Source organism: Pempheris klunzingeri, chromosome 6, assembly GCF_042242105.1.
Source record: "Pempheris klunzingeri isolate RE-2024b chromosome 6, fPemKlu1.hap1, whole genome shotgun sequence".
Lineage (NCBI taxonomy): Eukaryota > Metazoa > Chordata > Actinopteri > Acropomatiformes > Pempheridae > Pempheris > Pempheris klunzingeri.
Window position 1 is genome coordinate 14,072,436 of NC_092017.1, and position 27,124 is coordinate 14,099,559.

Genomic DNA, 27,124 nt, shown 5'->3' on the forward strand with positions numbered 1-27,124 from the left:
ATAAAATAACTACATAGCGTTTAACACATAAATTGATACATAAAGACGTGAATGAAACGTGTTTTAAATACTATATTTCAACTTTTAAGCCTGCAAGGATAAGAAGCCCTAAAAGTGCTCAGATGTCCATCAGCTGAGGATCATGTGATGTGACTGACAGCTCAAGAAGAGCTACTAAACTGACCTCATGGTGAGATTATTTTAGCAACTGCTGTTTGCAATGTCATGAATAAACTTTTAAACTCATGTATTTTGGCAAAATAAGTATAATTTGAAGTGCACTGTAAAATGAAGAACAGACACATGATACAAAGCTTAAACATTAATGATGTCTTTGATAATGTAGATTTTTTTGTCACACTTCTGCACAAAAACATTCAGTTCTGACCAATTGTTAATGGTGCTAATCGTTCTGTAAGACAGGGACATTTACAGGACAGTTTTTGGTACTTTCCTGCTACCGTCTGTTTCTACTCCACTTCTGCTTCTGCTTCACTGTACTTGACAGCTATAGTTGCATTTGCAGATGAAGTTTTTACATACATATCTCCACTTCATAGCTTCACTTGGTAAAAAGCTTTATGTGTTAGAGACTGTTTCAAGTAGTTACAGTGCATCATGTTTTAACAGCTAATTATGTGTTTTCTCTGAACTGTAGTGGAGAAGTGAAGAATCATACAACTGAAATACCACAGTAAAGTACTGGTACCTAAAAATGTATTTAACTACAGTACTTGGGAGTATTTCTACAATACAATTGCTACTTTTACTCAAGTAAATCATCTGAATTTCTTCCATCACTAGCCATAATATGATTAAATCCCATTAAAAACACACAAACTGCAAAACTACATGTTTAATATTTATTCTTTTTCAATTAAATGCATACATATTCTGGCCCAAACCTCCCAATAAGGATTTTTTTCTTACATGTTAGAAAATACAAAATAAAATACAATTAGCTTGAGTTTTAAAAAGCCTTTATGGGTAAGCCTAGAAACATAAGTGGTTCTTGATTTGTAAAATTTGAGGAATCTATACAAATGACAGTGACATGTCTGCTTGCCTTGAAATGTGAGAGAGTGAATCCATGAACTGTAGTATGACAAGAGACTCAACCTCGTTGTGTTCAATAAACTGCAATATGAGAGACAGTCTGCTCTGAGTCTGAAGTCCAGCATCAACCACAGACAGTAAACTGGTTAAACATGACAAGAGGGAACTATGACGGTGCTGAAAAGAGAAGAGAAAAGTGAGAACACTGACGGGGTGTCCAAAATTATGTGCATTGTTCAGAAATGAACAAAGAAAATGAAAATAAAAGGCTCCTGCTCTTCAACCAGGCCTTCCCTTGCTCAGAAACCATCTATCACAGTTTAGCGCTCATATTAAGCAACTTAGCTCATTTTCGAGGAGAGACACAAAATTACCCGGCAACAATAAGAACCACTGGCCGGCCGACTGCTGTGAGGGCGTTAACAGGAATGAGGATGCAGCGCAATGGTCACGACACCATCAGGGTTTTTTTTGCAAGTTAAATCCCCACTGAGCCTGGAGTTCACACACAGAAGACAAACTGCTCCACCAAAACGCAGAGACGCCAATAGACTGTTACTGACTTTGTGTAAGACTTTGAAATCCATTTAGCCTCTCAGAGTGGAGCAATCTCATGGAAAACCAAAAACTGTGGCACACTTTGAAATGAGACCTGGCGTGAAACCTCGTGAAATGGATATTGACTACTTGAGGAAGTTTTAAAAATAGTAGTTGTCCAACTAGAAGTCATGCTGCTGAAGTGTTATTCAGCAACGTTATGCCTCTGGGCCCTAACACTGACGTCTGGCCTCTCTGTAAGGTGGAGGAAGATCTCTGTGTGGGTAAAACAAGATTAACAATACTAGTAGCACTATTCATTTAATGTATGAGTAAACACAGCAGGTAAAGTGGGTATAAATTTGTTTTCCACACTCGAACATTCATCTATGACAACCCAGATTCTATTTTTGAATTCATATTTTTCTGTTTAAGTCCAAACGCACCAGTTTTGCAGCCACATATCAGCAAAAATTAACATTCTTGAGTCTCAGGCCACATTAATAAAAAGTCTCAGTAATTGCACAGAATTTAAAATTTCATACTCATTAAAATATAGTAACATTTTTAGAGCTGGATTATCTAAATCTATACTGAATGTGGGACTATCAAAAAAAAAAAAAGCAGTTGTGTTCTTGTTTTATGCAGTTCCCTTGTAGTGTGCTCTGACATGTAATGCTACTTATCATATAATCCATACATGTAACAGATGAGGTTTCTTTCCTTTCAGTGTCTCCCAAATGACAGCCTTTCTACCAAAGACAGAACAGAAGCTGGATAAAGCCATGCACTACTGAACACATTAAAGTATTTAGAAGCTGAATGTGGTAGCTACGTTGGATTTGTTCAATTTTAGTATAAATCTGCACATGCATTTCACATATCACAGGACTGGTAACTTCCAGTTAAACATGTAGAAATGTTGAATTCTGTCACCCTGCCCTGAAGAAAAATATTTAAAAAAAATCTCATAGGCCCATGTTTACTCCATTTCAAATCAACTGACTTAAATTTTGTTACAGAGCCTCCAAAAACACACATTTTCCCCAGCTTGCTGTCTTGAAACTACTTCAGAATTTAGTTTTAGAAAATTAATCAAGAGCTTGAGAGAAATTTGGGGATTTTGGTGGCTCTAAAAAATTAGCCAAGTGTACTTTTGATGAAAGAAATCTCATGAAATTCTCAATGTGACTTCAGACGATAGAGTGAGCCGTGTATTAATAAAGTGTAGTGAGTACTGTTAGTGGATAACAACAGGACCTTTGACAAGGCCGCTCCGATCTAGTTTTGAGTGCATGTTTAAATAAATTACATTCTGGCTAGTTAATGTGGCTACAATGAGCTGTAACCTGGTAGTACGACAATCTTACCATTTAACAATCTCTAAGTCCATATTCACTGCATTTCATTTTTAACAATCCATTCTTTAGAGCATACACTCCATCTTAGTCCTCTCCTCCAAACAAAACCACAGACTCCAACAGGATGGAAAACCACGATACTGCCATGCCAGTTAACAGTGAACACAGTCTGGGAAAAGGGGGAAGATTCAGAGATGGGTTTATCCTAAGAAGGTCTCTTCATGGGGTCAGCAGGTGCTGCTGATACAGTCCTATACAGTCCCCACTTTGCTTTGGTGCTTTCTGGGCTGGGCCAGGCTGTGCCGTGCCGTGCCGAGCCGGGCCATTGGAGGGGGGGGGGGTGTTGGTGTGGGGGTGGGGGAAGGGTTGACAAGCTCCTCAGGAGAGTTCAGACTTGCTGAGTGCGATGGCCAGCTCCAGGTCCTCTTGTTCCTGCTGGGTGAGCCTGGCAAGTCGCTCCTTTTCCTCTCGCTCGCTCTCGCGCTTTGCCCACTCTATCATGTCTTCCTCTGTTGGATACTGCACCATGAACACAGAACACACACACACACACACACAAGGAGGAAGGACAGAATACACATATGCAAAGAAATACGGGGGGGAAAAGGAGACACAAAGATATATACAGTTAACAGATTCTCAAAGATGAAAACTTGCTCTTAAATCCTGCTGATACATAACACCAACAATACCTGGATAATATAATACATGACATTATCATTAAGCACAATAAGCTTCATACAGGAACTCCTTATTGCAGCACTGTTGTATTATATTTCACAGATGTTGCTGTTTGTGTCCGGCCCTGTAACATCCACGTAATCATGTTTACAGGAATAATATCTCAAAGGGAATGTTTTTCTGTCAATATGGGCACATGGGTGTGCACCCCTTTTAATACTGTATCTTTGAGGCCAACATGGATCAGGTAACAATATATTGACCAATGTTGGTTTTCTTTTTAAATGAACATAAAAAGTAACAAATATTTTCACTTCGTATCTCTTATATTTGGGTTAGAAGTGTGACCAAGATACAGTGTGTCCTGAGTGGGTCAGTTGTCAAAACTCTATGATGGATTAACTATGTGATAGTTATATGTTTCTAATTTCCCCCAAACATATCTTTGGCACATCTGTACTGCATTTCTCGTTTTCTTCTTTCTTTTTAAAATTATTTTTGAGGCAGGAAATATGACAGGAAATGACTGAGACGAGAGAGCGACGGGAATGACATGACATGCAACAGCGGCCCCTGGCTGGGATCAAATTAGGGATGTTTCAGGTAAACATCTTAGCTCCTAGGCCACCCTGGCAATTTCTTTTTGCTTATCAGCCACTGTATATGTAGATTCTGATATACCGATGACACGTTAAAATTGGCCAATAATATTGGCAATGCCATTGTATTAGTCAGGCTCTGCAGTAAAGTTGCAGTAGGCCTTAACTGTGTTTTATTGAGCACTTCCTGGCTCAAGGCTGAAAATATTTCCAATAAGGGCAAAATATAATGAAGATGCTACAATATTATATAAGATAAATAGTAGTATAATTCTGTGGGGGTTTAAAAGAGGTTTTAGAGACAATAGCCATGTTAGTTACACCTGTGTTTGAAGAGCTGAAATGTCCATCCTATTCAAAATGTCATGTTTCAGCCTCCCAACCAAAACAGAACCAAATTCTAAAAACAAACAAACCAACCACAAGCCATTTAAATTAATTTCCCTGGATCAAATATGACCATAAAGACAGCAACAGTCTTTGCCCCTCGGGGGCGTCCTCACACACCTTGTGGAGGCATGTAATCATGATAAAAGCAGGGACTGAAATGGGATTCAAGCGTGAAAACAGGGATCACCACTGAAGAATGAATGAGAATCATGTGACCAAAATCACATCAATGTGAAGAATGGGAACTTTAAAACACAAAGTACGCTGGTTAAGTCAGTTAATCATTACAGACTGGACATGCACTGTGACACAAAGTTCGTTATTCTCTGTGAATGACAGACAGAAGCATCACAGGTCATCCAGTGTGTATCCATGCAAAGAAAAGTAGGCAGCGATGACGACGTTTTCTCTAGCAGGTATTTTAGAGCTGATGGTCTCGGCGTAGAATAGCGCAGAACATGCATGGTGAGAACATTTAAGAAACATATAACAGATTTAGTAAAGAACATGCATTTATTACTTGTAGGCGATACATCCCACTGCTGCTTTTAAATATGAATGAAATCAGACATCAATAAAGTACTTAGCAAGAAGAATTAGGAGTTTTACTGCTAAACTAAAGAAACCCTAAACATATCTGGTACGTTTGTCTTTACCTTCTGTAATTTCACGTACTAAAGTGATTTGATGGGATTCTGTCCAAATACTTGAAAGGACCATACTGATGTTTCTGCATGTTTTGCACATTTAGTACAAATCCAATAATCTAAAAATAGATAATTGGAAGCATTTTTCCTGCTTTCCATGTGCCCACTACAGAATCAAAAAATATAAATATGAACTTGAAGAGACATAAAACTATCACTATTATTAACATGTCAACCTTTGTTATTGTGCAAAACTTAGAAATCTGTCAAATCATCTTGTGACACAATGATGCAGAAATGACAGAAGTGTGAGCTTCTTGAAAGGTTGAAAAAAATCTTTCAAAGCATGCTTGTGAGAATTACATTTTCAATATGGTCACAACTCGTGGTAAATGAATTGCAAGTGCAAAAACGTTGGTATGGTCCTTTAAAAGCTCAGGCATTTGCAGATAGTAGTGTCATGGATGCACATAGAAGCCAGAGATGGTGCCCTTGATTCAACTCTTTATTCAACTTTTATGACAAAGGTGTAAAGACACACACACACACACACACACAGAGAATACAGATGATCTGTTTCTCCACAGCACACTGCTGAGCAAGATGGGGGCTGAACGAACTGATAAATGAAGGGATGGAAGGATGAACAGATGGATGCATGGATAAATAAATAGCGGAGAAAAAAAACACTGATTTGAGGAATGGCGGAGGCAATGGTATGAGTGAATGAGAGCCAGCTAATTGAACAGTTAGTGCGTGCAGGTCTGGGTTCAACAGAGACATGCAGGTGCAGTCATGTGACGGGAGAGACACTGGAATCAACGCTGATTTTAATAATAGTCATCCATCCCAAATTCACACGGTGACAGCACATTTCTAAGCGCTTTTATAAAGGGAAGAGCTGAGAAGATTCTAATACTGTTATCTATCTATTCCCGATATCACTGTTTGGCACACAAAAGTTATTACTTGTCTTTTCTTCTTCTTTTTGATGTTAAATACATGACTATTTGCACATATTTTAATGAATGCAAAGAAAACAGGCAGGGAACTGTGATTCCCTCGTTCATCTTGGTTAAAGCTATATAATTATTACAGCAACCTGGCTCTTACATCTGTAGAGTCGCCGGCTGCTACGTGTTTTTCTCCTGGAGCATACTTCATCAATGAATTTGTAAAACACTGAACACTTCATCAAACTTCAAGTTTATAGGTTGAACGCGTCTGAAATGGGAACTTACGCATGATGCAGTAGGCTCTATTCTGCATCTCATTAGTCAAGGTCAACTGATGTAATGCCTTTAGGCCACAAATGTGCTGACTCAACGACGTATTGACTCTGAGACCCGTCACTGGTCAGACTCAGAATAACCGCTTTGCACCAGGGCAATTAGGAATTTACCTGAGATGCAATTTCAGTGTAAAAGGTGCATAAAAAGAGACATTTTGCAATAAATTATAAATCTAATTTCAGAATGAAACATGCACATGCACAGGCTGTAATGTCAGTGTGCCGAGTTGGGATGATGGTCAAGAAAAGCCAAATACAAGCAGCCTCTTGTCTCTCCATTCACTGCCAACCATTAGGAGGATAGATGTGTATAATGAATTAATCTGTTACAGGATTTGTGTCTGTTACTATAAATGTGCTGTAGAGATAATTTATCAATGTATCTGTAATTTCTATACATTTCTGTGCATTTCCTCATAAGGTAAGACAGTGCAACTTTAATCATAGAGGTTAAATTAAGTGCAATCCCAAAATCAGTAACAAAAAATAATTACAAGTTTAAAGAATCTTTACACGGCAAGGAAATATTGCATTAATAATAAAGGGATAAAATATACACAAGCAGCAGACAGGGTGCAAGAAAAACAAACTCAAATATTGAAGATTTAATAGCTTATGTCAGGTTATCTCAAGAAAATATCAAATAAACAAATGTAGCACAGAGAACTTGTGCTACTAAATGACACCTTACATAAGCGTTTAGTTCACTTCTTTGAAACTTTAATGGCAGTGGATGGAGTGATTTATAAAGCTGGCCTGATTTGCTTGGTGGTTGTGACTTATTTAAACAACTAAATGTGATTTATTAGCGGGAAAAAAAGAGAAGAGGGCATGACTATTGAGAGTCAGGTGAAGGTGAGGGAGAGGGCGAGAGGGAGGTGCTCACTTTGTCAAAGCTGGCAAATCGGTCAGCTTCCCGTACGTTGTGGCGAGGAGGGGAGGAGGGGGCGAAGGGGTCGGCTAAAGGATCCTTAGCAGGCAGGGAAGAGGAGGAGGCTGAGGAGGAGAAGTCTCCTGAGGGCTGTGGGAGGAAGTGCCCTCGTCGCTGGAAGGAGTCAGAGGACTCTGTTCTGGAGATGGACGATCTCTTACCTGATGAGGCACAGACGGACAGACAGACAGACGTATACAAGATTTAATACAGACACACAATAAATAAGTTATACTGTGGAAAGATGGACCAAGAATGAGTCAACCTTTTTTTGGTTGGAAAAAAACCCACTAATATATCCTGAAAAGAACGCTACAATTTGTCAACAATTATCTTTTTCATAGAGACTGAACAAAGCCAGTACTGACCTGGAGGTGGAGGAGGTGGTCTAGTTGGCGTACCCGTTTTTGGGGGCAGGGCTGGGGGCACATCAGCGCTGGCAGACTGGCCGTCTTCCTGGAACAGGTTCTTATTGTTGATGCCAAACTGGTCAGCACCGTTTGACTGAAACAGAAGGTTCACACCAAATCAAACACATACAGTATCTGAAAAAACAGGAAAGCAAACAAAAACCAACAAAAATGACACAGGGAGTGGCTACTGTTGATCAGAGGTGGAATCAGAGTAGTTGGGACCCTATTTTGCAATTTGGCATTTAGGGCGCTGTAAGTTACGTTTAATGCTTATTTAATGTTTACAAAAAAACTGCTAAGATACTCTGATATGACTGCATAACTAATCAATATATACAGGCAACATTTTTAAGTTTAAAATTTCCAATAATTTATGATATTACAGATCAAATATTGACGCTCGTTTTATGTACTGCCTGATGAGCACAATTCTTCCTCAGCGGAGAATGAAGTGCAACCATTTCCTCCCAAAAACCGCAACTTACTCAACACAACTTACTTAGTCTTCCTGAATGTTCTGGTTTTAGAGCATGAGTTCACTGTGTTGCAACAATTTCTACGTCCACTGACTGAACCGACAGCCATTATTTATGATCTGATGCTCAGCGCGTTTCACTCCATAGAAGTATCATTTAAGCACTGTGTGGGGGAGGCACGGGGCATTAATACCATCACTTTATTACCTTTGCCAAGGCACTGAAATCTGCAAAGCCCCCTCCAAATGAATCATTACCAAACACAGCAGCAAACGGATCTGAAACATACAAGCACATAAAAGTCACTGAGCATATAAAAACTGGCAACACATACAGACACTGTAAATAGTGTCTTTTGTACAATATCAATTCAACAGCTGCAATGGACTGTGTCCCCAGAGTGTGGCGCTATGTCACCAGTCATACCTGGATCGGAGCTGGAGCTCACTGTCGTACCTCCTGGAGCAAACGGGTCGTTGGTTGCTGCAGTGTCCTTCTAAAACCGAACATACCACATACACTACTAAGCATATTGTCCAATTAACTCTGATGTGGACAGAAATATCCTAAAACTTGATTAGATGGAACTACAAGTGATGTACGTAACTACACAAAACAAACACTACTGCTGATTCCAATCATAACTTTCACTTAATTTACATCACTAATACCTAATGTGAAAATCTATTTTAAAAACAAGGTTTCTGTTATTACTTCCTGTCCTTTTAATACTTCTGAGCAACTTGAAATTCATTCAATTATGGCTTTATTCTACTTTTTTTTTTAAAAACAGTAGCTCTCAAACAAATGTGAGAGTGAGAATACTGTGACCAGGCCGACTCACCACAACCATATCATAGCTGGGTGGAGAGCAGCTGAAGGGATCTTTTTCTCCGTCCGGAGAACTAAATGGATCCGCCTCCCCAGCGTCATTCATTTTGTCTCCAAATGGGTCAGAATCAGCCATATTGTTCCCTGTTGAGTTGAATGGATCCTTGGCTGCTAAAGCTGGATTGGTAGTTTTGGAGGTGAAGGGATCTGGACCTGCTGCTGGTGCTGATGCATCATTCAGCTTGGCTGCAAAGAGGTCTGGTTCGGCCATGCCAGTAGTGGTACCAAACGGGTCAGCTGAGGCAGAGAAAGGGTCGTCTGAGGAGAAGGGAGCGCTGGAGGTCTGTGTAAAGAAAGAGTCTGCAGCAAAGGGGTCTGACCCTTTGAACGGATCTCCTCCGAATGGATCTGATTTAACAGAAACAGAAACAGATATAGAGTGAGAACATCTGATGTTGTCGGATCGGTCCATGCACAACAAATACACATTAATGCATTTTTTAGGGTTGTTTTACATGAAAGAGATTACTTTGCCACTTGTCTGTTAATCATTTTCAAGTGGGGGTTTCACTTTGAGAGCTTACCTGCAACATCTGCTTTTCCAAATGGATCATCTTTGAATGGATCATCTATAAAGTGACATAGATATATATATATACATATATATCTGAATTTTTTTTTAATTATTCTTATTCAAAATCTAATTAATTCTAATAAAACATGTTAAAAAGGTACAATAATACAATTTAATCTGTAAAACAAGTCAGTTTGAAAGAGTAGGTCAACTTTATTCAGACACAGGGAACCTTAGTATGAAGCCTTTTTATTTGTAAGCTGTTAACTCAACTGAAGAGGTTTGTGGGGACTCACGGTCAGTAAAAGGATCTGAATGGAAGAAATCCATCTCAGGTAGAGAGGGAGGGCTGGTCTGAGGCGGAACAGAGCGAGGGCCGACTTGAGGTGGTAATGAGGAGGTGGCGTTTTCTGGGAACTCAGCCACTGGCTCCTGTTTGTTCTCTGGCTCTGGTGATGCAACCTGTTGAGCAGCAACAAGACTCTGCTAACAAGCTTGAACTTTACAGTGAATGATGTGGACAGTGAAAACGACTAAGGCCAGAGCCTTGATATTGTTTCAAGCGAAACATGGGTAAAGCAAAAGTCTCTGGTGGAAACAAAGTTTAGAAAAAATGACAAGAATACAGTAAATACACAGGACCAGTGTTGTTTACCCTCTGTATAAACACATGCATAACTAAACTGTACCTTTGGTGGGCTCTCTTTAGGCGACTCCTCTGCATCCGCTATGACCTCAGAAGAGACGTCGGGTGCAGGGCTACCATGTTCCTGAAGACATGAGGACAACGCAGCAATGATCAGTGTTAGCAACAGAGCCATTTTCTGAGAATTCATTATAGTATATATGGCTATATATAGTCAGTAAGTACAATTTACATTTGGTACAATTCTTTTTTTTGCCACAAATCTGCGATCACACCAAAAGTATTCAGGTCTTACATTATTGGTGGGCGCTAAAAAAGAAGAAAATACTATATTTGTGGAATTGGTTTTCAGAATAAAATAAAACCACATAGTTGTAGCAAGAGGTGATGTAGACTTTACAGTGGCTTCTTTCCACCTATAAAATGCTTGATAAGTAAGTGTATTTATTACCCTAACAGTGTTCTCCTGTGGCTTGGTGAGAGCTGACACACTATTGTAAATGTCAGAGGAGGCTAGACTAGTATAGAGATCATCCAATGCATCAGGTTTGGGCTTTTCCTCCTCTGAAGTCTTTGAGCTTTCTTCCTCCTTCTCTTCTTCCTCTTCTCTCTCATCTACTTCTTTCTCTTTTTGATCTGAATGTTCTTTCTGCAGATTGCAGACAGCAGCTGGTTCTTCCTCCTTCAGCTCTTTAGGCTGGTCCTCCTGGAAGAGGTCCTGCTGGAAGGGGTCTCCGTGGTTCGGCTCTGCAGTGGGGCCTGCCGATCCGTTGACCATGACAGGAGAGCTATCCTCCAGGGCTCTCTTCCAGCTGAGCTGGGCAGTTACTGACCTTTCTTCAAGCTGTAGGTCATTCAGTTTTTGCTGAACCTAACGGAGCAGGGAGATAAAGAGGTTCAGAGAATAAGAAGAGAAGATAGAGAGCGAGAAAATATTTTCTGCAGAGAAAAGCATCTTCGTGAGCATCAGACAGATTCACATAATCCCACCTGTGCGACTTGTGTAAAGGAGTCTCGGACAGACTCTTGCAGAGGTGTGAGCTGCTCCTGAGCAGCCTGGACCTTCTCCTGCAGCCTCCTGCTCTCCTCCTGCAGAGCAAGGAGCTCCTCTCGGGCCTGGACGAGCTCCTCCTCATACTGACATATCCTCTGTTCCTGGTCCTCATGCTCCGTCTGCAGCGATGAAATCTGTGACAGACGCAACAATTACAAATAAGATGGTATCACTCAGGAGGATGGAAAAAAACACTAAAAAGAAAATTCTACCATACTAACCAGCTGGGTTTCTTGGCTGGTCTGCTGGCGAATATGAGTCAGCTGCTCTTCCAGAGAGCTTTTCTGTTGGTCCAACTCCTCCAAGGCTTCCTGGACCTTCTGACGCTGGGCCTGGAGCCTCTGCAGCTCCTCACTCTCCCTCGCCACCTCATCCTGTAAGTCCTGCAGACAGCGAGCCAGAGACAGGGGGAAATAAGCATGTGTTTGTGTTCATTCACAGGCAAATCATTAACAGGAGAGATGAAGAAGGAGTTCAATAACAGATTATTTTAAATATGGATAATTAAGGAGAGAAAAACAAGAGGCTCTTTAATCTTCCAGGCCCTCAAAACTGCAATGATGTAAAAGAAAATCCAACATCTGAATTCACAATGGTTTTTTTTATTGCAGCAGACACTGAGAAAAAGGACAAAAAGAAGCGGAAAACAAAAGATGATGAAAGGAGGAAGACGTGAGTGGTGGTTAAGTGGAGATCAATTATTTTGTGACAAGGGCGGAAATTTAACCATTCTGGAAATCAAGTTGTCTCAGGCAAATACCAAATAATCTCTACATCCCCGGTTTGATGCTGGCCAGGCATTTTTGTTTCATGTCATTCTCATTTATATCCCCATGTTTTACTGTCTCCTTGTTCTGTGCTGTCTAATAAAAGCAAAAACTAAAAACAGTGAGCAGAAGTTCGGCATTATGTGGAATTCACACAAGAAACGACTCATTAGCCGAGTGGAAGTGCCACAAAACAGCCACACTTCCAGTCCACAAAGACACCAACTTCTGTTACAAATTCAAATGACACCAATGTGTCAGAGCTAAGCCGATTGGTAGCCAAAAGAGATGGGGAACTTTCTTTGTTTGGAGGCTGCACATTGTTTAATAGATTAATGTCAGTGTCAGTTAGACTTCTATTGTCCTTTCAGTTGACCAGCAGTTGAGTAGAGCGTCGCGGCTAAAGAGGTCGCAGTTGTATTTAAATTGCAAGCTAGTAGTAGGATGAAAACCTTTGTTTGTTTGTTTTTTAAATTTAAGGTTTTTACTCCAGAGTGACAGTCTAGATCGAACAACTGTTGTCAAGTTATTGAGGAATACAACCACAGCTCAGCAGGAACACAGTAAGAGAAAGGTTGCATAATGATTCACTCTGACTATGTGCACATCAAGTCAGAGTGAATTAACACATTTGAGTAAATGCAGGTGTATCTGTTAATTTAGAGGACTAAAAATAATCCAAAAAAATCTTTACCAGCAAAACTGTGTGGGTTTGAGATGCATGACAAGGGAGATAGATTCACTCTACATAGATATTTCTAAGTATAATTTCTGTTGTTTTGAGGTGGATAATAAAGAAGTGAAAGAAAAGAAACGGAGAGAGAGAATGAGGTGCAACAAAAGGTCTGGCTGGATGGTGCAATCACGATTTATAAAATCCATCTTAGCCACTAACTCACCCCAACACCCTCGTATATACAACTTATATGGGCAGCCTACACAAGACGATTTGCTACCATAACTATCAAGAATATTTACATGCATCATTCTGCTTTTGTGGAGGTGCAGGTGAGAAGCTGTAATGAATGAACATTCTTCAAAAATGGGGCATTCAAGTGCAGATGTGTACACCATTATACCAGAACTGAGCCCGTGAAACCAATGCCAACTGTCAACAAATGTAAAAGCTCCCCTGCCACCATGTACAAGTGCCACAAATAACTAAGCCTTTGAGAAACACTGCAGGGAAAGTCTTAGTGTGGAGTCTATGCAGGGGTAGCGGTCACGACAACAACAGCAAACAATATGTAATGTCAAGGAATATATTTATAAAACACATAACAGTATAAATAGCCAAAAGCACTTGAGGTTACCCTGCAGTGCAGCTAAGAAATTCTGCTACATCAGCCTGGGAGTCCCTTGAGACCGACCCTCACACTCCAACATCAGACCGAATTCATAAAATGGAGCAGACTAGCCCTTTAAGCCATCAGCTCCCAAAATAGAGCCCATCTCTCAGGCTCAGAGCAGACAGACACACCTACGCAAGGACACCAGCCTCTCCCTCTCTGAGAAACGTTAACTGTTTTTCTGAACAAGCGTCTTAGATTGCCAAATGTATTATTGATCTCCTCATCCAGTACATACATCATAGCAAAAGTAAACAACGGCTTTAGCACCTATAGCTCTTACCGTCTTGCTTTGTCTGACCTGGGTTTACATTTTTCAAAAAAGGTACATGCAGCAGAAATAAATGTGTGCACATACATTTACACTTACAGCAGCTATGTTCCAACAACAGTCCTATGAAAGGCAGTGATTACAAACACAAGAGCAGAGTAGTAGTCTTTCTCCTAGATAGCTACACAACCATGCCATTGATTCTGTCTGCTCCTAAACTCCTCTGTGTCTCCCAGACAAACGTAGACCCACAGACAATCAGGGACAGCAAGACCTTACCTGCACTTCGTTGCTGCGCTGTCTGATGGCCTCCTCCTTCTCCTTGATCTCCTCTTCCACAGAGCTCTTCTCCCTGGGGGTCCAGCACAACAAACAGGAGTATTTAGCCACCAAGGACAGAGAGGGTAGACCCGGTACTCCAAGCCCACCCAGCCCCAGCCAGCTTTCTGCTGAGCCTTCATTAACCTGCCCCTGAACCACCACCACCTCTTCTCCCTGAGCCACCATGATGTCCTGAAATCACAACTCCACGGTACAGAGAGAGCCGCCTGAGCGTCTGCAGCTACAGCAGGTGTGTGTGTGACGTGATATGAGGAAAGGTGGAGTGTCTGTGAGACTTCAGGACTGCGGATGTTCAGCGTTGTAAGTGTGATGAGGGTGAGTGTTGGAGGAAGTGAGCATGTGCTTGCTGAGTCAAATGTGTGGGAGATGAGGAGTGAGAAGCAGATGGCTGCCTTGAGGATGGAGGGAGGAAAAAAGGGAGGAGGAACGAGTGATGATGAGCCAACCTACAGCATCTATTATTTGTGCTGCCTGTATGTTCATCATCTCTACTTCACCCTTTCATCCACCCAGCCAGAGAGGAAATGGATCGGGGTGGGGTGAGGAGTAGAGATGCATAATAACTTGTGTATATATGACATGCATTTCATTACTCATTATTAATGATTATCAAAAAGGCACACAGGATGCACTAACATGTTTCAGATTACTTCAAAGCTGTGTTACAGTCAAGTTGTTGATACAGTGTAAGACACAAAAGTTTCAGTCCATTTTGCATCTCAACTAATTAACCTTTATAAATGAATTAACGCTTTTTATATATTTATATTTTTACTTTTGTGTTTGAAGTTTATTCTTATTCTTTTGGAGCTGTGTGTAACAAAAGCAATTTCCCCCTGGGGAATTCTGATTCTGATTTATCATTAATCATAACTGGTTTAATTGACAGCAAGAAAGCTGTAATTTTAGCTACAAATGAAACCTTAGTATGGAGATGGGGGTTCATTTTGCACCACGCACAGATATCCAACATTGGATTCTGATGGATTTCAATCACATACTTTTGTAATATTTTCAACACTTTTAAAACTATTTAAAAAGTGCATTATGTCCATACAGCAAGTGTAGAAAAAAGTAAAAACAAAAGGCACTGACAACAGCTCCTTAATCTATATACTGGGTGATTTACATGGGGTTTTCAGTAAAACTGAATGTGTCTAATATGTGTCTAATACTACGTACTGGTAGTTCTATAAATTAAATTTCCAGAAGCAGATTCTTATTCTACTATTTGTGTAAGTGTCACCAGGTTACTCCATCGTTTTCTCACATCACAACTAATTATGCGTCTGCTCAGGCAGATGAAATAATATGTGCAGGCTATGAGCATGTGATATTTAATTTTTGATTGAGTAAAGTATTACATATACATTTTGTGTTATTGTTTCAGTTATGAAAATAGTAATCGTAAACCTTAAAAGGTAACATTTTACCATGCATGTACATTTGTTGTGTAAAAGCAATACATAACACGACACTAATTTTCCTGCTCAGTTTTACTTTTAGTGTTGAAATGGATGGCAGAGGATACGTACGTTTTAAGGTTAATCCCAGTTTTTTTTTTTCTTTATTCAGACTAAAAATAACAGTGGCTATTTTTATATTCTCTCTCCTCTCACATCAAAATACACAATTACCTTGATAAAATTGTCTACCAGCAAACCAACAGTCGACTCAAGCTGAGTGTCATTCCCATTTGGTTCTTACCCATCATCATCCTCACCATCCTCCTCATCTTGAGCAGAGGGTTTCTGCCACATTTTGAAGCAGTCACAAACATGCATCATCTTTGCAAGCTCCTCTTGATCTGCTGCCTTTTCTGAAGCTCCAATCTCTCACTTAGTTTCCATTTCTGTCCATCCATTGTACGTCTCCTTCCTACCCCAAACAGCTGTCATCTAGTGTGTGTGTGTGTGCATATCGAAAGGCAGGGGGTGGGGTTGAAGGCCACTTTCTCACTTCTCACTCTCAGCTTTCACAAATAGGGAAGCTAAATTCTGTTCGTTATGAAATTCAAATCCATAATGACCGATACTGAAAATGAACACTCAGTGAAACCAAAACTACATGTAAAAAGCAATGCAAAAAGATTTTTGCATCGATCCTTTGAAGCAAGTAAAAAAAAGAAGCATGACTTATTTAGGGCTAGATGTTTTAGACAAAGAAATACAGTAGTGAAGAAATAGTGACTAACAAGCAAGGGCAGGTGAATACATGAAGTCTGTTGTATATTACACATTCACTGTCTCTCTCCCTGTCAAACAGCTGCTGTATAACACAGCTTTATAGCCATCTGCTGTGTTCAGTAGCCTGTGGCAAAAAATCAATGTTAGGTGTGAGTGTTTAAAGAAAGGATGTGTTAAATCTCATTCACTCAGTGTAGTTCACAAATAACAATATAAGCTGGGACCAGCGTTTCATATAGATCACTTTAAATTAATTTGGGCTGCCCATCCAGCTCCCTCAGTTTGTAGGAAACACTGCATCCTGCTGGTGATCACAGGGTTCACAGATACACTTGCTCTCACAGCAGACTTTCATGGGGGAGAAACATTATCCAGTTTGACATTGGTTACATTCAACAATTTTCCAAGATTTTTTTGTCCAAAAATACATTCATAAAAGCTGGGCCTCACATTAAAATGCATATTTTCGTTTCATAAGATTTGATGGACATCTTAGTCAAAAATTGGCTTCATTATCAAATCTATTTTGGATGATGCTTAATTAGTCAAAACCCTAAACACGTTCAGGCCATCTTTAGGCTGCCTTTTGTCACATAACTTGCACCAATCTAGCTTCAGTGAGAATATGCATGTGTTTTTGCCAGTTTTTAAATAAATATAAAAAGAAAAGCTTACCTTTGTAGTTCAACAATCTCATTACTGAGAGAATCCAGCTCCTTGATGGCAGAGAAATCAGCTGCCAGGTTCACCGCGTTGTTCTGGAAAGGAAGCGAGCCGGAGGATAAAAGAGGATTAAACTTAACTTCTGAAGGTAGAACACCACACGGAGCAATGATGAAATTTCCTCTACTTAAGGCTAAGAAGTAATCACACATAGAGGTATAGACTTATTTTGTAACACTAGTATAAACAGGCAAATTACTCTTACTAATATGCTTGCTATGCTAATGGGACACATTACAGTGTAGGAGAAAACACCATCACAGCACAAACAAATAGAACAACATAGCTACACTGCTGGCGAAACAAAACTTAAAAATTAAGCCACTGATGGAGACACAAAGTGGCAGCAACGGGAGGAGGGAGGGACGTTTAATGGTACTGGGAGGATACTAGTAATGGAGTAATTCAAATATATCTATTCGGTTGGATTAAGGCTTGTTCTCTAATGTGGAGTGCAGAGTGCAGTGTCCACTTCTCTTGTCCATTTTGGAGGATAAATCAAGCAAACTTCAAGCCTTTGGTTTGCATCTACAGTGCAGTATTGTTGGTGCATCCAAAAATACTTAAAATGGCAACCTCTGCTTTTGTCAGCTTACCTCCTAAGCATTAAGACTGAGACAGGTAATGGTGAGTAACTCAAGGACAAATACAGATGTAAAAGTACAATTTAGTTTTAGTTACAGAATCATAAATTTGGAGAAACTGAAAGTGAGTGTAAGGTGTAAAGATGACAAAGAGAGGCAGCCTGCTAAAAGTAATGAGATACCCCAGAGTCAGTCAACTACCACACACTCACTCAGGATCATCCCGCTGCACATGTGAAGCAGATGAAACATAAATATGTAAAAAGCAGACAGACAAGGAGGAAAAGAAACAAACACAGCTACAAGGTTTAAAAAAAATCCTGAATACACAAAAACAGGAGAAAGAAGGAACAACAAAAGTCCAAATTAAAAACCCAGCAGCCTAATTTAACCTTTATCAAAAGACACATATAATGTAAGTCACTAATGGTAGCATAACTGAAATAATAATATACAATAAGAACATGATAAAAATGGATAGGAAAAAAAACAAGAGGTGCATGATCAAAAACAAATTTGTGCATAACATTTAGATTAGTTATCTGTCTTCCTGTTTAACCACAGAATGTGAACAAGCGATATTAGGCAGCAATGTTCAAGACATATAGTCATACTGTAGTTCATACAACTCCTCAGTCATCATTCTGGTTATGAGGCAGGCATCAGTTCTGAATCAGACATATGCTCTTTTTCTGTATTGACAGTCACATTAGACAGACAAATAGTCACATTGAACAGAAACTAGAAAAGGATTCAGACAAATACTAAATGATTATTCATAGATTTAAGTGCTCGGAGTGACTCACCTGTTTGATGTTTTGTCTGTCAGATGGAGGGATCATCTCAGGGGAGAGACTCTGTGGAGGGTCCAGGCCTTTAGTCAGCTTCTGATTGATTAGATGAAGCGCCAGAGCAAACTGCTCTCGGGTCAGTTTCCCTATGTCTCCAATGTCACAAAGCTCCCTGAGAACACGGATGGACACCGGTTACATAAGAGAGTAATGATTTACACCTCAGGCAGTGGCTATGTTTGATAGCCTGCCTGATCATCGTGTTCACTGGTTCTGGAGGCCAATACACAGGACAGTCACAACAGGACAGAAGCCAATCAGCAGTGTGAAGATAAGAATCCATATGATGTGATAATATCCTAGAAAAATGTGCCAGCATGCACAGCAGTTATATGAAAAGAGCTGCTATTATCCTGCAGCAATATCACCTACGATCAGTGTCGGTTCACTCCATATATCATCATTAGATTAATAATCACAGGCATTATTTATCATTTCAGGAGCAAAACTGTTTTATTGTTTCATCTTTTATAAACACAGACTATTTTCAAATCCAGTCCTCAAATTTAGAACACAGCATGTGATTTTGCACAGTCTGTGAAGCCTAATGACTACAAGATGTCTTCAGATATGTTTGCACTTTATTTGCATAACATGACATTTAGTTTCTCCATAGTGTAACATTATTGTTATTTCCTTCTACTCTGTGCACTGACATCTATTGCACGTTTGTCTGTCCCTGGAGGAGGAATCCCTCCAATGTTGCTCTTACTGAGGCTTTATCCTCTTTTTTTTCTTATCAAAATCTAGGGTCTTAAGATAAACGATGGTATATGCTATACAGATTATAAAGCCCTTTGAGACAACATTTTTGGCAAATAGGAATATAAAAATAAACGAACTGGACTGGATACTTCAGTTCAGCTAATCAATTAACAAATATGGCTACAATGTGTGTGTGTGTGTGTTTTACAGAACTAGACCTATGCGCTGGCAGAGGAGTTGAAGAGGAGTTTTGCCGGCTCTACTTACCAGATGCGTGCAAGTGTGGCAGAGGGCAGGCCAGTCTTGAGGAAGATATCTCTGACTTCAGGTCCAGACACAAGGCCGTCCATGTCACTGTCTGTCTTACTGAATAACTCATCATACTTGGCTTTGTCTGCCGGCGACACCACCCACTGCACAGCCCAAAAAAAAACAAACAGACTTATATCTGACACCATATTTACTTTATAATGGGGTTTAACACAACCTACTCAGATGACGTAACACTAATTCCAACCTAAAACTTACCTTCACACTCTCTCTCGACTTGTTCTTTTGAAAAACACACTGAACTAGCCAGTTCGAAATCATTTCAAATGTTTGTTCTTGCAGCTATGTGGTTGTAAAATAAAACGTCCGGAAGCTTTTAAGGTACTGCATGCACAGATGAGACGGGTCCACTACTCACAGGGGCAGCTGCTGGTGTTGGGACAGGAGCTGGGGCGGGTTTAGGGGGGTGGGGCATGGTCTTAGAGCCAGCGTGGGAGGAGCGACTGTCTTTGACTGAGGGGGGCGAGGGTAACAGGGGCATCACAGGAGGCACCGAGGGTTTTTTCCTCTTGGAGGGTGGAACCAGAGGAGGTGGTAGGGACATGGGAACAGGCTCCCCCTCCAGAGCTCTGTACACCAGATACATGGCCTGGGGAACAGCAACATAAAATCAATGATAAAAGGCAATTACCAATAAAGCATCCTGTAGTTATTCAGTCTTCACACATCCTCCACATGTCTGGAATTTGTTCCACTCAGGGCTACAGAAATGATTTTCACAGCCTGTAACAGCCATTAAAATTGCACATAAAACATAAGCACACGTGTGTAAACACAAACAAAAAAACTGGGTAATTTTTTTATTAAATTTCAAACCTATTCCTGGAGCAAAAAAAAAATCAGATAGTGAAGACAAGAGAAAACACTCTTTGACAACAAGAGCTAGAAATTCTTGACATGATTTAGATGCCTGAAAGATCAATGCTGAGTAACTAACTGTATACTGTGATCAATCTGATATTAGCTGATTTCTTACCACAGAAAATTCATCTTTGTCCAACATGCCATCTCTGTCGAGGTCACTGAGCTCCCACACCTTCAACACACACACAGACATTATTGTTCAGCATTTGTCATTACACAACTTCATGATATGTCCCTGAAGGCCTTGACTTACTAGTCTCACTTCCTCTCTGATTTGATTTTCTATCCAACTGATGTTTGATTTCACATCCCTTTTTCAAACCTTTCTGCATTATATGGCCTATCAGCTGTCACTATTAGTTTTGATAAGGGATGTTTTAATGAGCTACGTGGGTTTTGGTTGGTAAGCACCTTCTGTTATTTTTAAAAAGACAGGATTTTCCCCTTTTGTTTTGTCACTTTGAATACACTATTATCTTAATCACTTTGTCAGTAGATTAAACTATAGTAAAACTGTCGTGTTGGGGGATCATACCCTGCCGAGGATGTCCACTGGCAGTTTGGAGTTAAGCAGGACAGGCTTGACCTTATCTCCTGTTAGAATCCCTCCTACTGGACCCAGACTGTCAAAGATGGAGTCAAACTTCATCTTCTCTTCAGGCTGGGGGAAAAAAAAACAACACAGCACATGTATAATAATTAGAGGCAGAGGATTCAAACATTATGCATTCCTCGTGCAGCTATCGTAAAAAGACACTCCTATATGACATGAAAAGGATGTTTGTTGTACAGTAACGTGCTTCGAGAAAGTTAAAAATGCAACGGAGAAATTTAGACCCATCCGCTGTGATAAAATAAATCTTTTACTGCTGTGTGTGTGTAAAGCAGCATGCCATTAGTCTTTGAAATGCTAACACTACTACCTGTTAATGTTTATGGGCAAATAGATGCTGTGCAGCTGTAAATGTCATATTTGAGCTGACTTGATTTATTTGACATTTTACATGAACAAAAGATGAGAGATTGGACTTTGTGATGGATACATATTATATTCCATTAATTCCTCTTTTCTGCTGTGGTTCTTTTATGAGAAAGGCAAAAATATCAAGGCAAAGTACAAATAACCATTGATCACATTCAGACAAAAAGATAAACTTAAAAATGCCTCACCTTGACAACCCAGGGAATGTCAACAGCCACACCTCCTGCTAAAAGCGGGCTGCTTGTGTCATGCTGGAGATAAACAAAAAGCAGTGATTCTTAGCCTCCTCTTCTGTACCATTTCAATGTTTGAAGTAAAAATATTAAATACATCAAATAAAATTATTAAAAATGTAAAATATATTTTAAAAAATTATGCGTTAAACTGCTATGGAAGTGAAGTGAAGTGAAAACAGAATTTAAGCTGTCTTGCTGTAATACAAACACTTCTGACAGAGCACAGCAGCAGACTTACAAATTTGGGGGGAGGAACAGCCACATTAAGGCTCTTGAGCGCCACCTCCAGGCCATTTTGAGCACAAGCTACCAACCGCAGTGCTATGAAGAATTGCTGAGGGGAACAGAGTGACAAAATGTAGTGATCACACACACATAAAACAAACAGCCCCATGTATGATGTGACTCCACAGTGCATTTACCTGTTTGTTTAGAGCACCTTTACGCATAGAGTCCGCCAAATCCCAGATCTATGGAGACGCACAGTTTAACCATTTATCACCATCAACATAAACAACAAAAACAGCAGAGAAGTAACAATGGTGCACTGATCAGAGTCTTTGTTCACCTTCCCCAGGACCAAGTCAGCCAAGCCCGACCTCTTCAGGAACAGAGCTGCATCAGCCGCTGCCACCCGCCCACTGCCAGTCGGATCAACCTACACACAAACGCAAATGAAAACACACCGGACACACCGTCACTAGGTCTTATACTATCTAAGAAACATCAATAACACATCTGTGCTGCTGAGAAAGACGCCACCAAATTTCTTATTAGCCAACAGCTTTGGACCACAACACTGGAGAAAAGCTTTGAGTGCATTCCTAGCAGTGATAGAGAAGCAAATAAAGAACAAATGAAAACTGTTGAAAACTGTGAGAATTGCCCTGTGGGATAGAAGAGTCTCTTAGTCACTTAAATCAATACTGACAATAAACCAAAGCTATTTTCTCAGCAGTCTATTAGCTTGATACTGGATCTGTTAGTAGTCTTTCATGAGGTTCATGGCAAGTTCCCCTGACATGTTGGGCAAAGGGAAACATTATTAATTCATAGAGATACTTCCTTTGGTGGACACAGAGACCGGAACTGATAGGAGAGAAGGGAGATCACTGCTCACTGTAACACGACAGTTTATTACAGCAGCTACAGCTAGTTTAAAAGGGTCAATGCACCCCAAATTACAAAAAATATATTTTCTCAACAGAAGTACTTTTTTTTGTACTTCAGCCACTTCTAATCCAGAGTAATTTACAGCACAATACAGTGACAGTCAAATCATGAAATTACAAGATCGCACATTTTAAGCAAATGTGACAGATTTTGTTTTATGACACATCATGACCTTAATCGCAATAAACCATATTATTTTGTTTTTTGGAAGATATATTTGCATACCTGCCGATAGTATTTGTCATAGATGGGATTTCCACTGGAGAGCTGCAAAGGAAGAAAAAAAAGTAGGTTTACAGATTGAATCCAAACAAGAATTAACCTGTAGCAGATTTATAAGCACTTTTAAACTGTAACAAAACCACTCGTTTCTGTCCATATGGCCTCTTTTAGGTTTATGCATGCAATTGATCAAATCCCTGAATTACCTTTAAAATGATCCGACAGAATAAACTAATACTTTAAAATCCTCTCTCAATCCTGAGGATTCAGTTTACAAGCTAAAATGATCAACAAGTGTTTCCTGGCGATAACAAGCTCGTCATCCACTGAGCCAAAGAAGCTGTCAAAAAAAAGACTGATCCATTACAGATGGAGGATGAAGACACACAAGACTATGAGTGATATGTTTAAATTCATTCAGTCAATTCATTATTTTTCATCATCATGTCTGTAGACATTTCTGTCACTAAAACAGCTGAATTCTTTGACCCAAAACATCTGCTGGAAAGACACAAGCATATTGACTTCGATCACTGTTCAGACAAAAGTAACAAGTGCAACATCTCATTTAGTTCACTGTACCAAAGAACAGCTCTCATAATACCGGTTTTATCATGAAAGAGGACACAGTTACAGTTTAGGAAGACTAACCCACAGGTAGGATGAGGCAACATGACGAGTCCAGACATGACAGCATGCTGCAGATGTCAGATTAGGACTGCAAATAATTTCCCTTTTAATTAATTTGTCTATTATTTTTCCATTAACAGACTAATTATTAGGTTCAGAAAATGCCAGAAAATCATATCTCTCTTTCCATATCTGTGTTTGACCAAAACAGCAGAACACTCCAAAACCCCGATACATGCAATTAACTATGATACAAGGCAGAGAAAAGCAGCAAATAGTTACCTTGGCTAAGGTGGCACCAGTAAATGCTGGACATTTTTACTTGATGAATGACTCAAAACAATCAATTATCAAAGTTGTTTGCAATTAATGTTCTCCATCAACTAATCTTCTCCGCACTAGTTAGATAATTCCAGTGCCAATTATTTCAGAGGCATTGCTATTTTGTGCACATTTTCTGGAGAAATGCAGTCTTAAACCATATAATGAACTGCTATGAGTCACAATAATACACTGGGTTTCTGCTGAATTGCATGCAGAGAGGGTAATGACTGTGTGACTTCAGGATACAGGCTACACTTCCCAAGGCTTCTGATGGTCAGCTTGAGACAGTTACAGCAGGGCGTCACTCCACAGACAACAGCTAAACTGACCTTCTGTCACATCCTCCCAAAACACCCCCCTTTCCTCTACAATACAATTGTCCACTGCTGGGCTGAACAGGAAAAGAACCAGCCTTTCCCTCTCTATATAGCTGAAAATGATAATTAGTTGTTGCTTTAAATCGACAGGTGCAGCAAAGGAGGAAAGGAGTGGATAATGATTGTTTGAACTGTGAATCAACTGGGGAGTGGCAATTCAACCCTGTGTTAATGTTCCCCCACAGAGAAACAAGTTGACATGCAACATCATTCCATAGAGTAAACAACTACAGATCTGTTAAGATGTCAGTGTTGTTACGGACTTGCCCACATTGCTTTAAGTACGGAAGAAGACTCACAAGAAAAACACAGCCTGTGATCAGCAACGTTCTACTAACGTCAGCCATGTCTACTGCCAATTTACAGCAAGATATCTGTTCACACACACTTATCTTTCTCTGGCCAATGCAACTTTTTTTTCTGTGACACAATAGTGTGCCTGGAACTGTTGGCGGCTGCAACACTGTGGTCATTGTACTGGTGACTCTTTAATTGAGCATTGAAAAAACACCCCTCAATCATTGCCCAGCAAGCCCATACAAAACTGCAGCAGATAGCAAGATACATTACAGTGCAGGAGTTGACAGGCCAGTCCAGTTTGTTCTAGAAATGTCATCTCTCTAATGCACCCATGGCAGTGAGAAAAAAACCCACATAAATGTCACAAGCAACACCAAACTGTAGATCAGTGTGAGGATGACAGCACACCTAAAACAAGCATTACTGCCTGACAGACCAGTGAGGTCTCACAACACAGAGATGTCACGATGGGTTTTTGTACTCATGAATGAGAGATAATGTTGGTGGCACACAGGTCGTGTCTGTTGTTAGAGGCAACAGTAGCTCAGGTAACAACTGAGGGACGGTAGCCTACTTATTAGACCTGCCTGCTACCTGCTAAATAACTTATTTACTGTCCAAACAAACACATCTCCACACAAACTGCAGTGTTTATGCCAGTAAGCGACTGACTGACATTTTGTGACACCAGTGCTGACTAGTTAACTTCCTCTTACTGATTGCAAAACAAGTGACAACACTAAATGGAGTTTCTCTGCTAACATTAAAGACACTAAACAACTGCAGCTGCTAGCATGCTAACAGTCAACGTTGCCCAATACATAGAGGTCATAGATAAATACTCTAACCCAGTCAGTAAAGCATGTTTGCCTCCAGTGAGAGCAATAAACAGGTTGGTTATTCAGTCTGAAGCTACATGAGCCGTCCCACCGAAGGTTACTGGGTATAATATATGTAACTTGCTGGGTTTTTTAGTAGAAAACAATGTTAGCAGAGGCTCTACTATCACATATATGACAGTAAAGCCACAACAGAGCGACACGAGTATCTCGTATTAACATCTGTTTGGCCCTGGCCAACTAGCCTGCAGCAAAACGAGGCAGCTCAAGCCACGATTAAAAACACTCCCGCCCGAAACGACGCCAAGTACCGCTACATGTTTTATGTGAAGTTAGATAAAGCGGCTGTAAAACAGCCCAGCACTGCTCACAAACTAGCTGTTAGCTAGCAGGCTAGCTAGCTAGCTACGCCCTTACGCAGTCCCCGAAGAGATTAGACAGAAACTTTTCTCAGTCACAGCAGGACTAAACTTCCAAAAAGAGCGACGAGGGTCGAGGTAGGCTCCCGTTTCTGCCTGCCCACTTTCACCAACACTGTCGAAATGTCCCCGCGCAGGACAGACAGAGGCCACGGAGCGTTTGCTGTCGTTAGATTTGAGTTGTAAGACAGTGTTACCTGAGTAAGAGACAGAGTGGCAGCCATAGTGTTTCTGTTTCCCACTGCTTTCATGCTGCGCTGCTGCCAGACACAGACAGAGGCCGCTGGAAAACCCGGAGCTGGACCTCCACGACTGGCATGAAGCCTGTGATCGGACTGCAGACATCACTAATGCACACTGTGGCCTGAAATCTCCTCAGCCAAAACACAGCACATGCTTCAAAGCAGTAGCATAACACTACAGAGCAGAGGTGGAAGAAATACTTAAGAAGCATTATAGAAATCTGGGCCAGAGCAAAGGCTTTAGAGTAGCAATAAGTATTTTTCATATTTCTCATAATAATTTGTGTAACTGACCACTTATGTATCTGTGAATTTTCTTTCACAACATGAAGCTTTTTCCGCATTACCTGAAATAAAACAGCATGAATCCTTTATCTGTCTTTCTATTTATTGGCCTAAAAGCTGTTGAATTGAATCTAAATATGATGAGTGTAAAATAGTGACTCTGGAGTCTATAAAATTAAATATCTACTATGTGTAAGTTTTACTTGTAAGGAATAAACTCCCTCAGGTTGTTAAAACAACAGTAGTCCAAAAAAATAAAGTCAATGACACCACTGGCTCTGATGTATAAGTACCTAAGTATGCTAAAATGCTCTTTTAACAATGTCTGCTATTATATTATTAGTACTACTATCAAATAGGTGGAGCTAATTGTAACTACTTCATATACTGTTGTTTTATCCATCCACAATTTTATCAGATGTGTTTTGTATGGGAAATCTAGCCTAGCCTTGTCAAAACAAATGTATATTTCCCTCTGAAATGTTGTAGAAGAGGTATAAAGTAGCATGAAATGAAAATACATAAATAGAAGTACCTGACAATGATTGTAAGTGTACATAGTTATGTTCCACCACTGCTATAAAGTAACCATCAATCAGTTAAAATGAACAAGAAAACTAAGAAACAAATTACATT

General features: G+C 40.1%; 1 protein-coding gene across 2 annotated transcripts; it reads right to left on the bottom strand.

Annotated features, from left to right (window-relative positions):
• Window positions 1-860: 860 nt before the first annotated feature.
• eps15 (epidermal growth factor receptor pathway substrate 15) lies at window positions 861-26,212 on the bottom strand. 2 transcript variants are annotated; one of them, XM_070831623.1, is made up of 25 exons: window positions 26,159-26,212; window positions 23,076-23,117; window positions 22,246-22,335; window positions 22,100-22,147; window positions 21,916-22,011; window positions 21,630-21,692; window positions 20,995-21,120; window positions 20,572-20,631; window positions 19,954-20,184; window positions 19,533-19,678; window positions 18,516-18,672; window positions 17,078-17,160; window positions 14,154-14,226; window positions 11,709-11,870; window positions 11,424-11,621; window positions 10,885-11,304; window positions 10,477-10,557; window positions 10,084-10,249; window positions 9,798-9,842; window positions 9,227-9,621; window positions 8,809-8,878; window positions 8,590-8,660; window positions 7,862-7,997; window positions 7,449-7,654; window positions 861-3,473 (listed from the first exon to the last, which is right to left on the bottom strand). In XM_070831623.1, exons 1-25 carry the CDS (start codon window positions 26,210-26,212, stop codon window positions 3,333-3,335), a joined length of 3,360 nt encoding a protein of 1,119 aa, XP_070687724.1. In that variant the 3' UTR covers window positions 861-3,332. The 2 variants fall into 2 exon arrangements, with proteins under 2 accessions (XP_070687724.1, XP_070687725.1); XM_070831624.1 differs by lacking the exon at window positions 861-3,473 and having other exon boundaries at window positions 5,764-7,654.
• Between the last annotated feature and the right edge of the window lie 912 nt (window positions 26,213-27,124).

Coding starts and splice junctions, on each gene's coding strand:
- eps15 (XM_070831623.1), bottom strand. CDS start 26,212: ATGAAAGCAGTGGGAAACAGAAACACTATGGCTGCCACTCTGTCTCTT. Junction 20,185..20,571: donor ACAAAGATGAATTTTCTGTG/GTAAGAAATCAG, acceptor GCTGTTCCCCAG/GCCATGTATCTGGTGTACAG. Junction 9,843..10,083: donor TTCAGATCCTTTTACTGACC/GTGAGTCCCCAC, acceptor GTCACTTTATAG/ATGATCCATTCAAAGATGAT.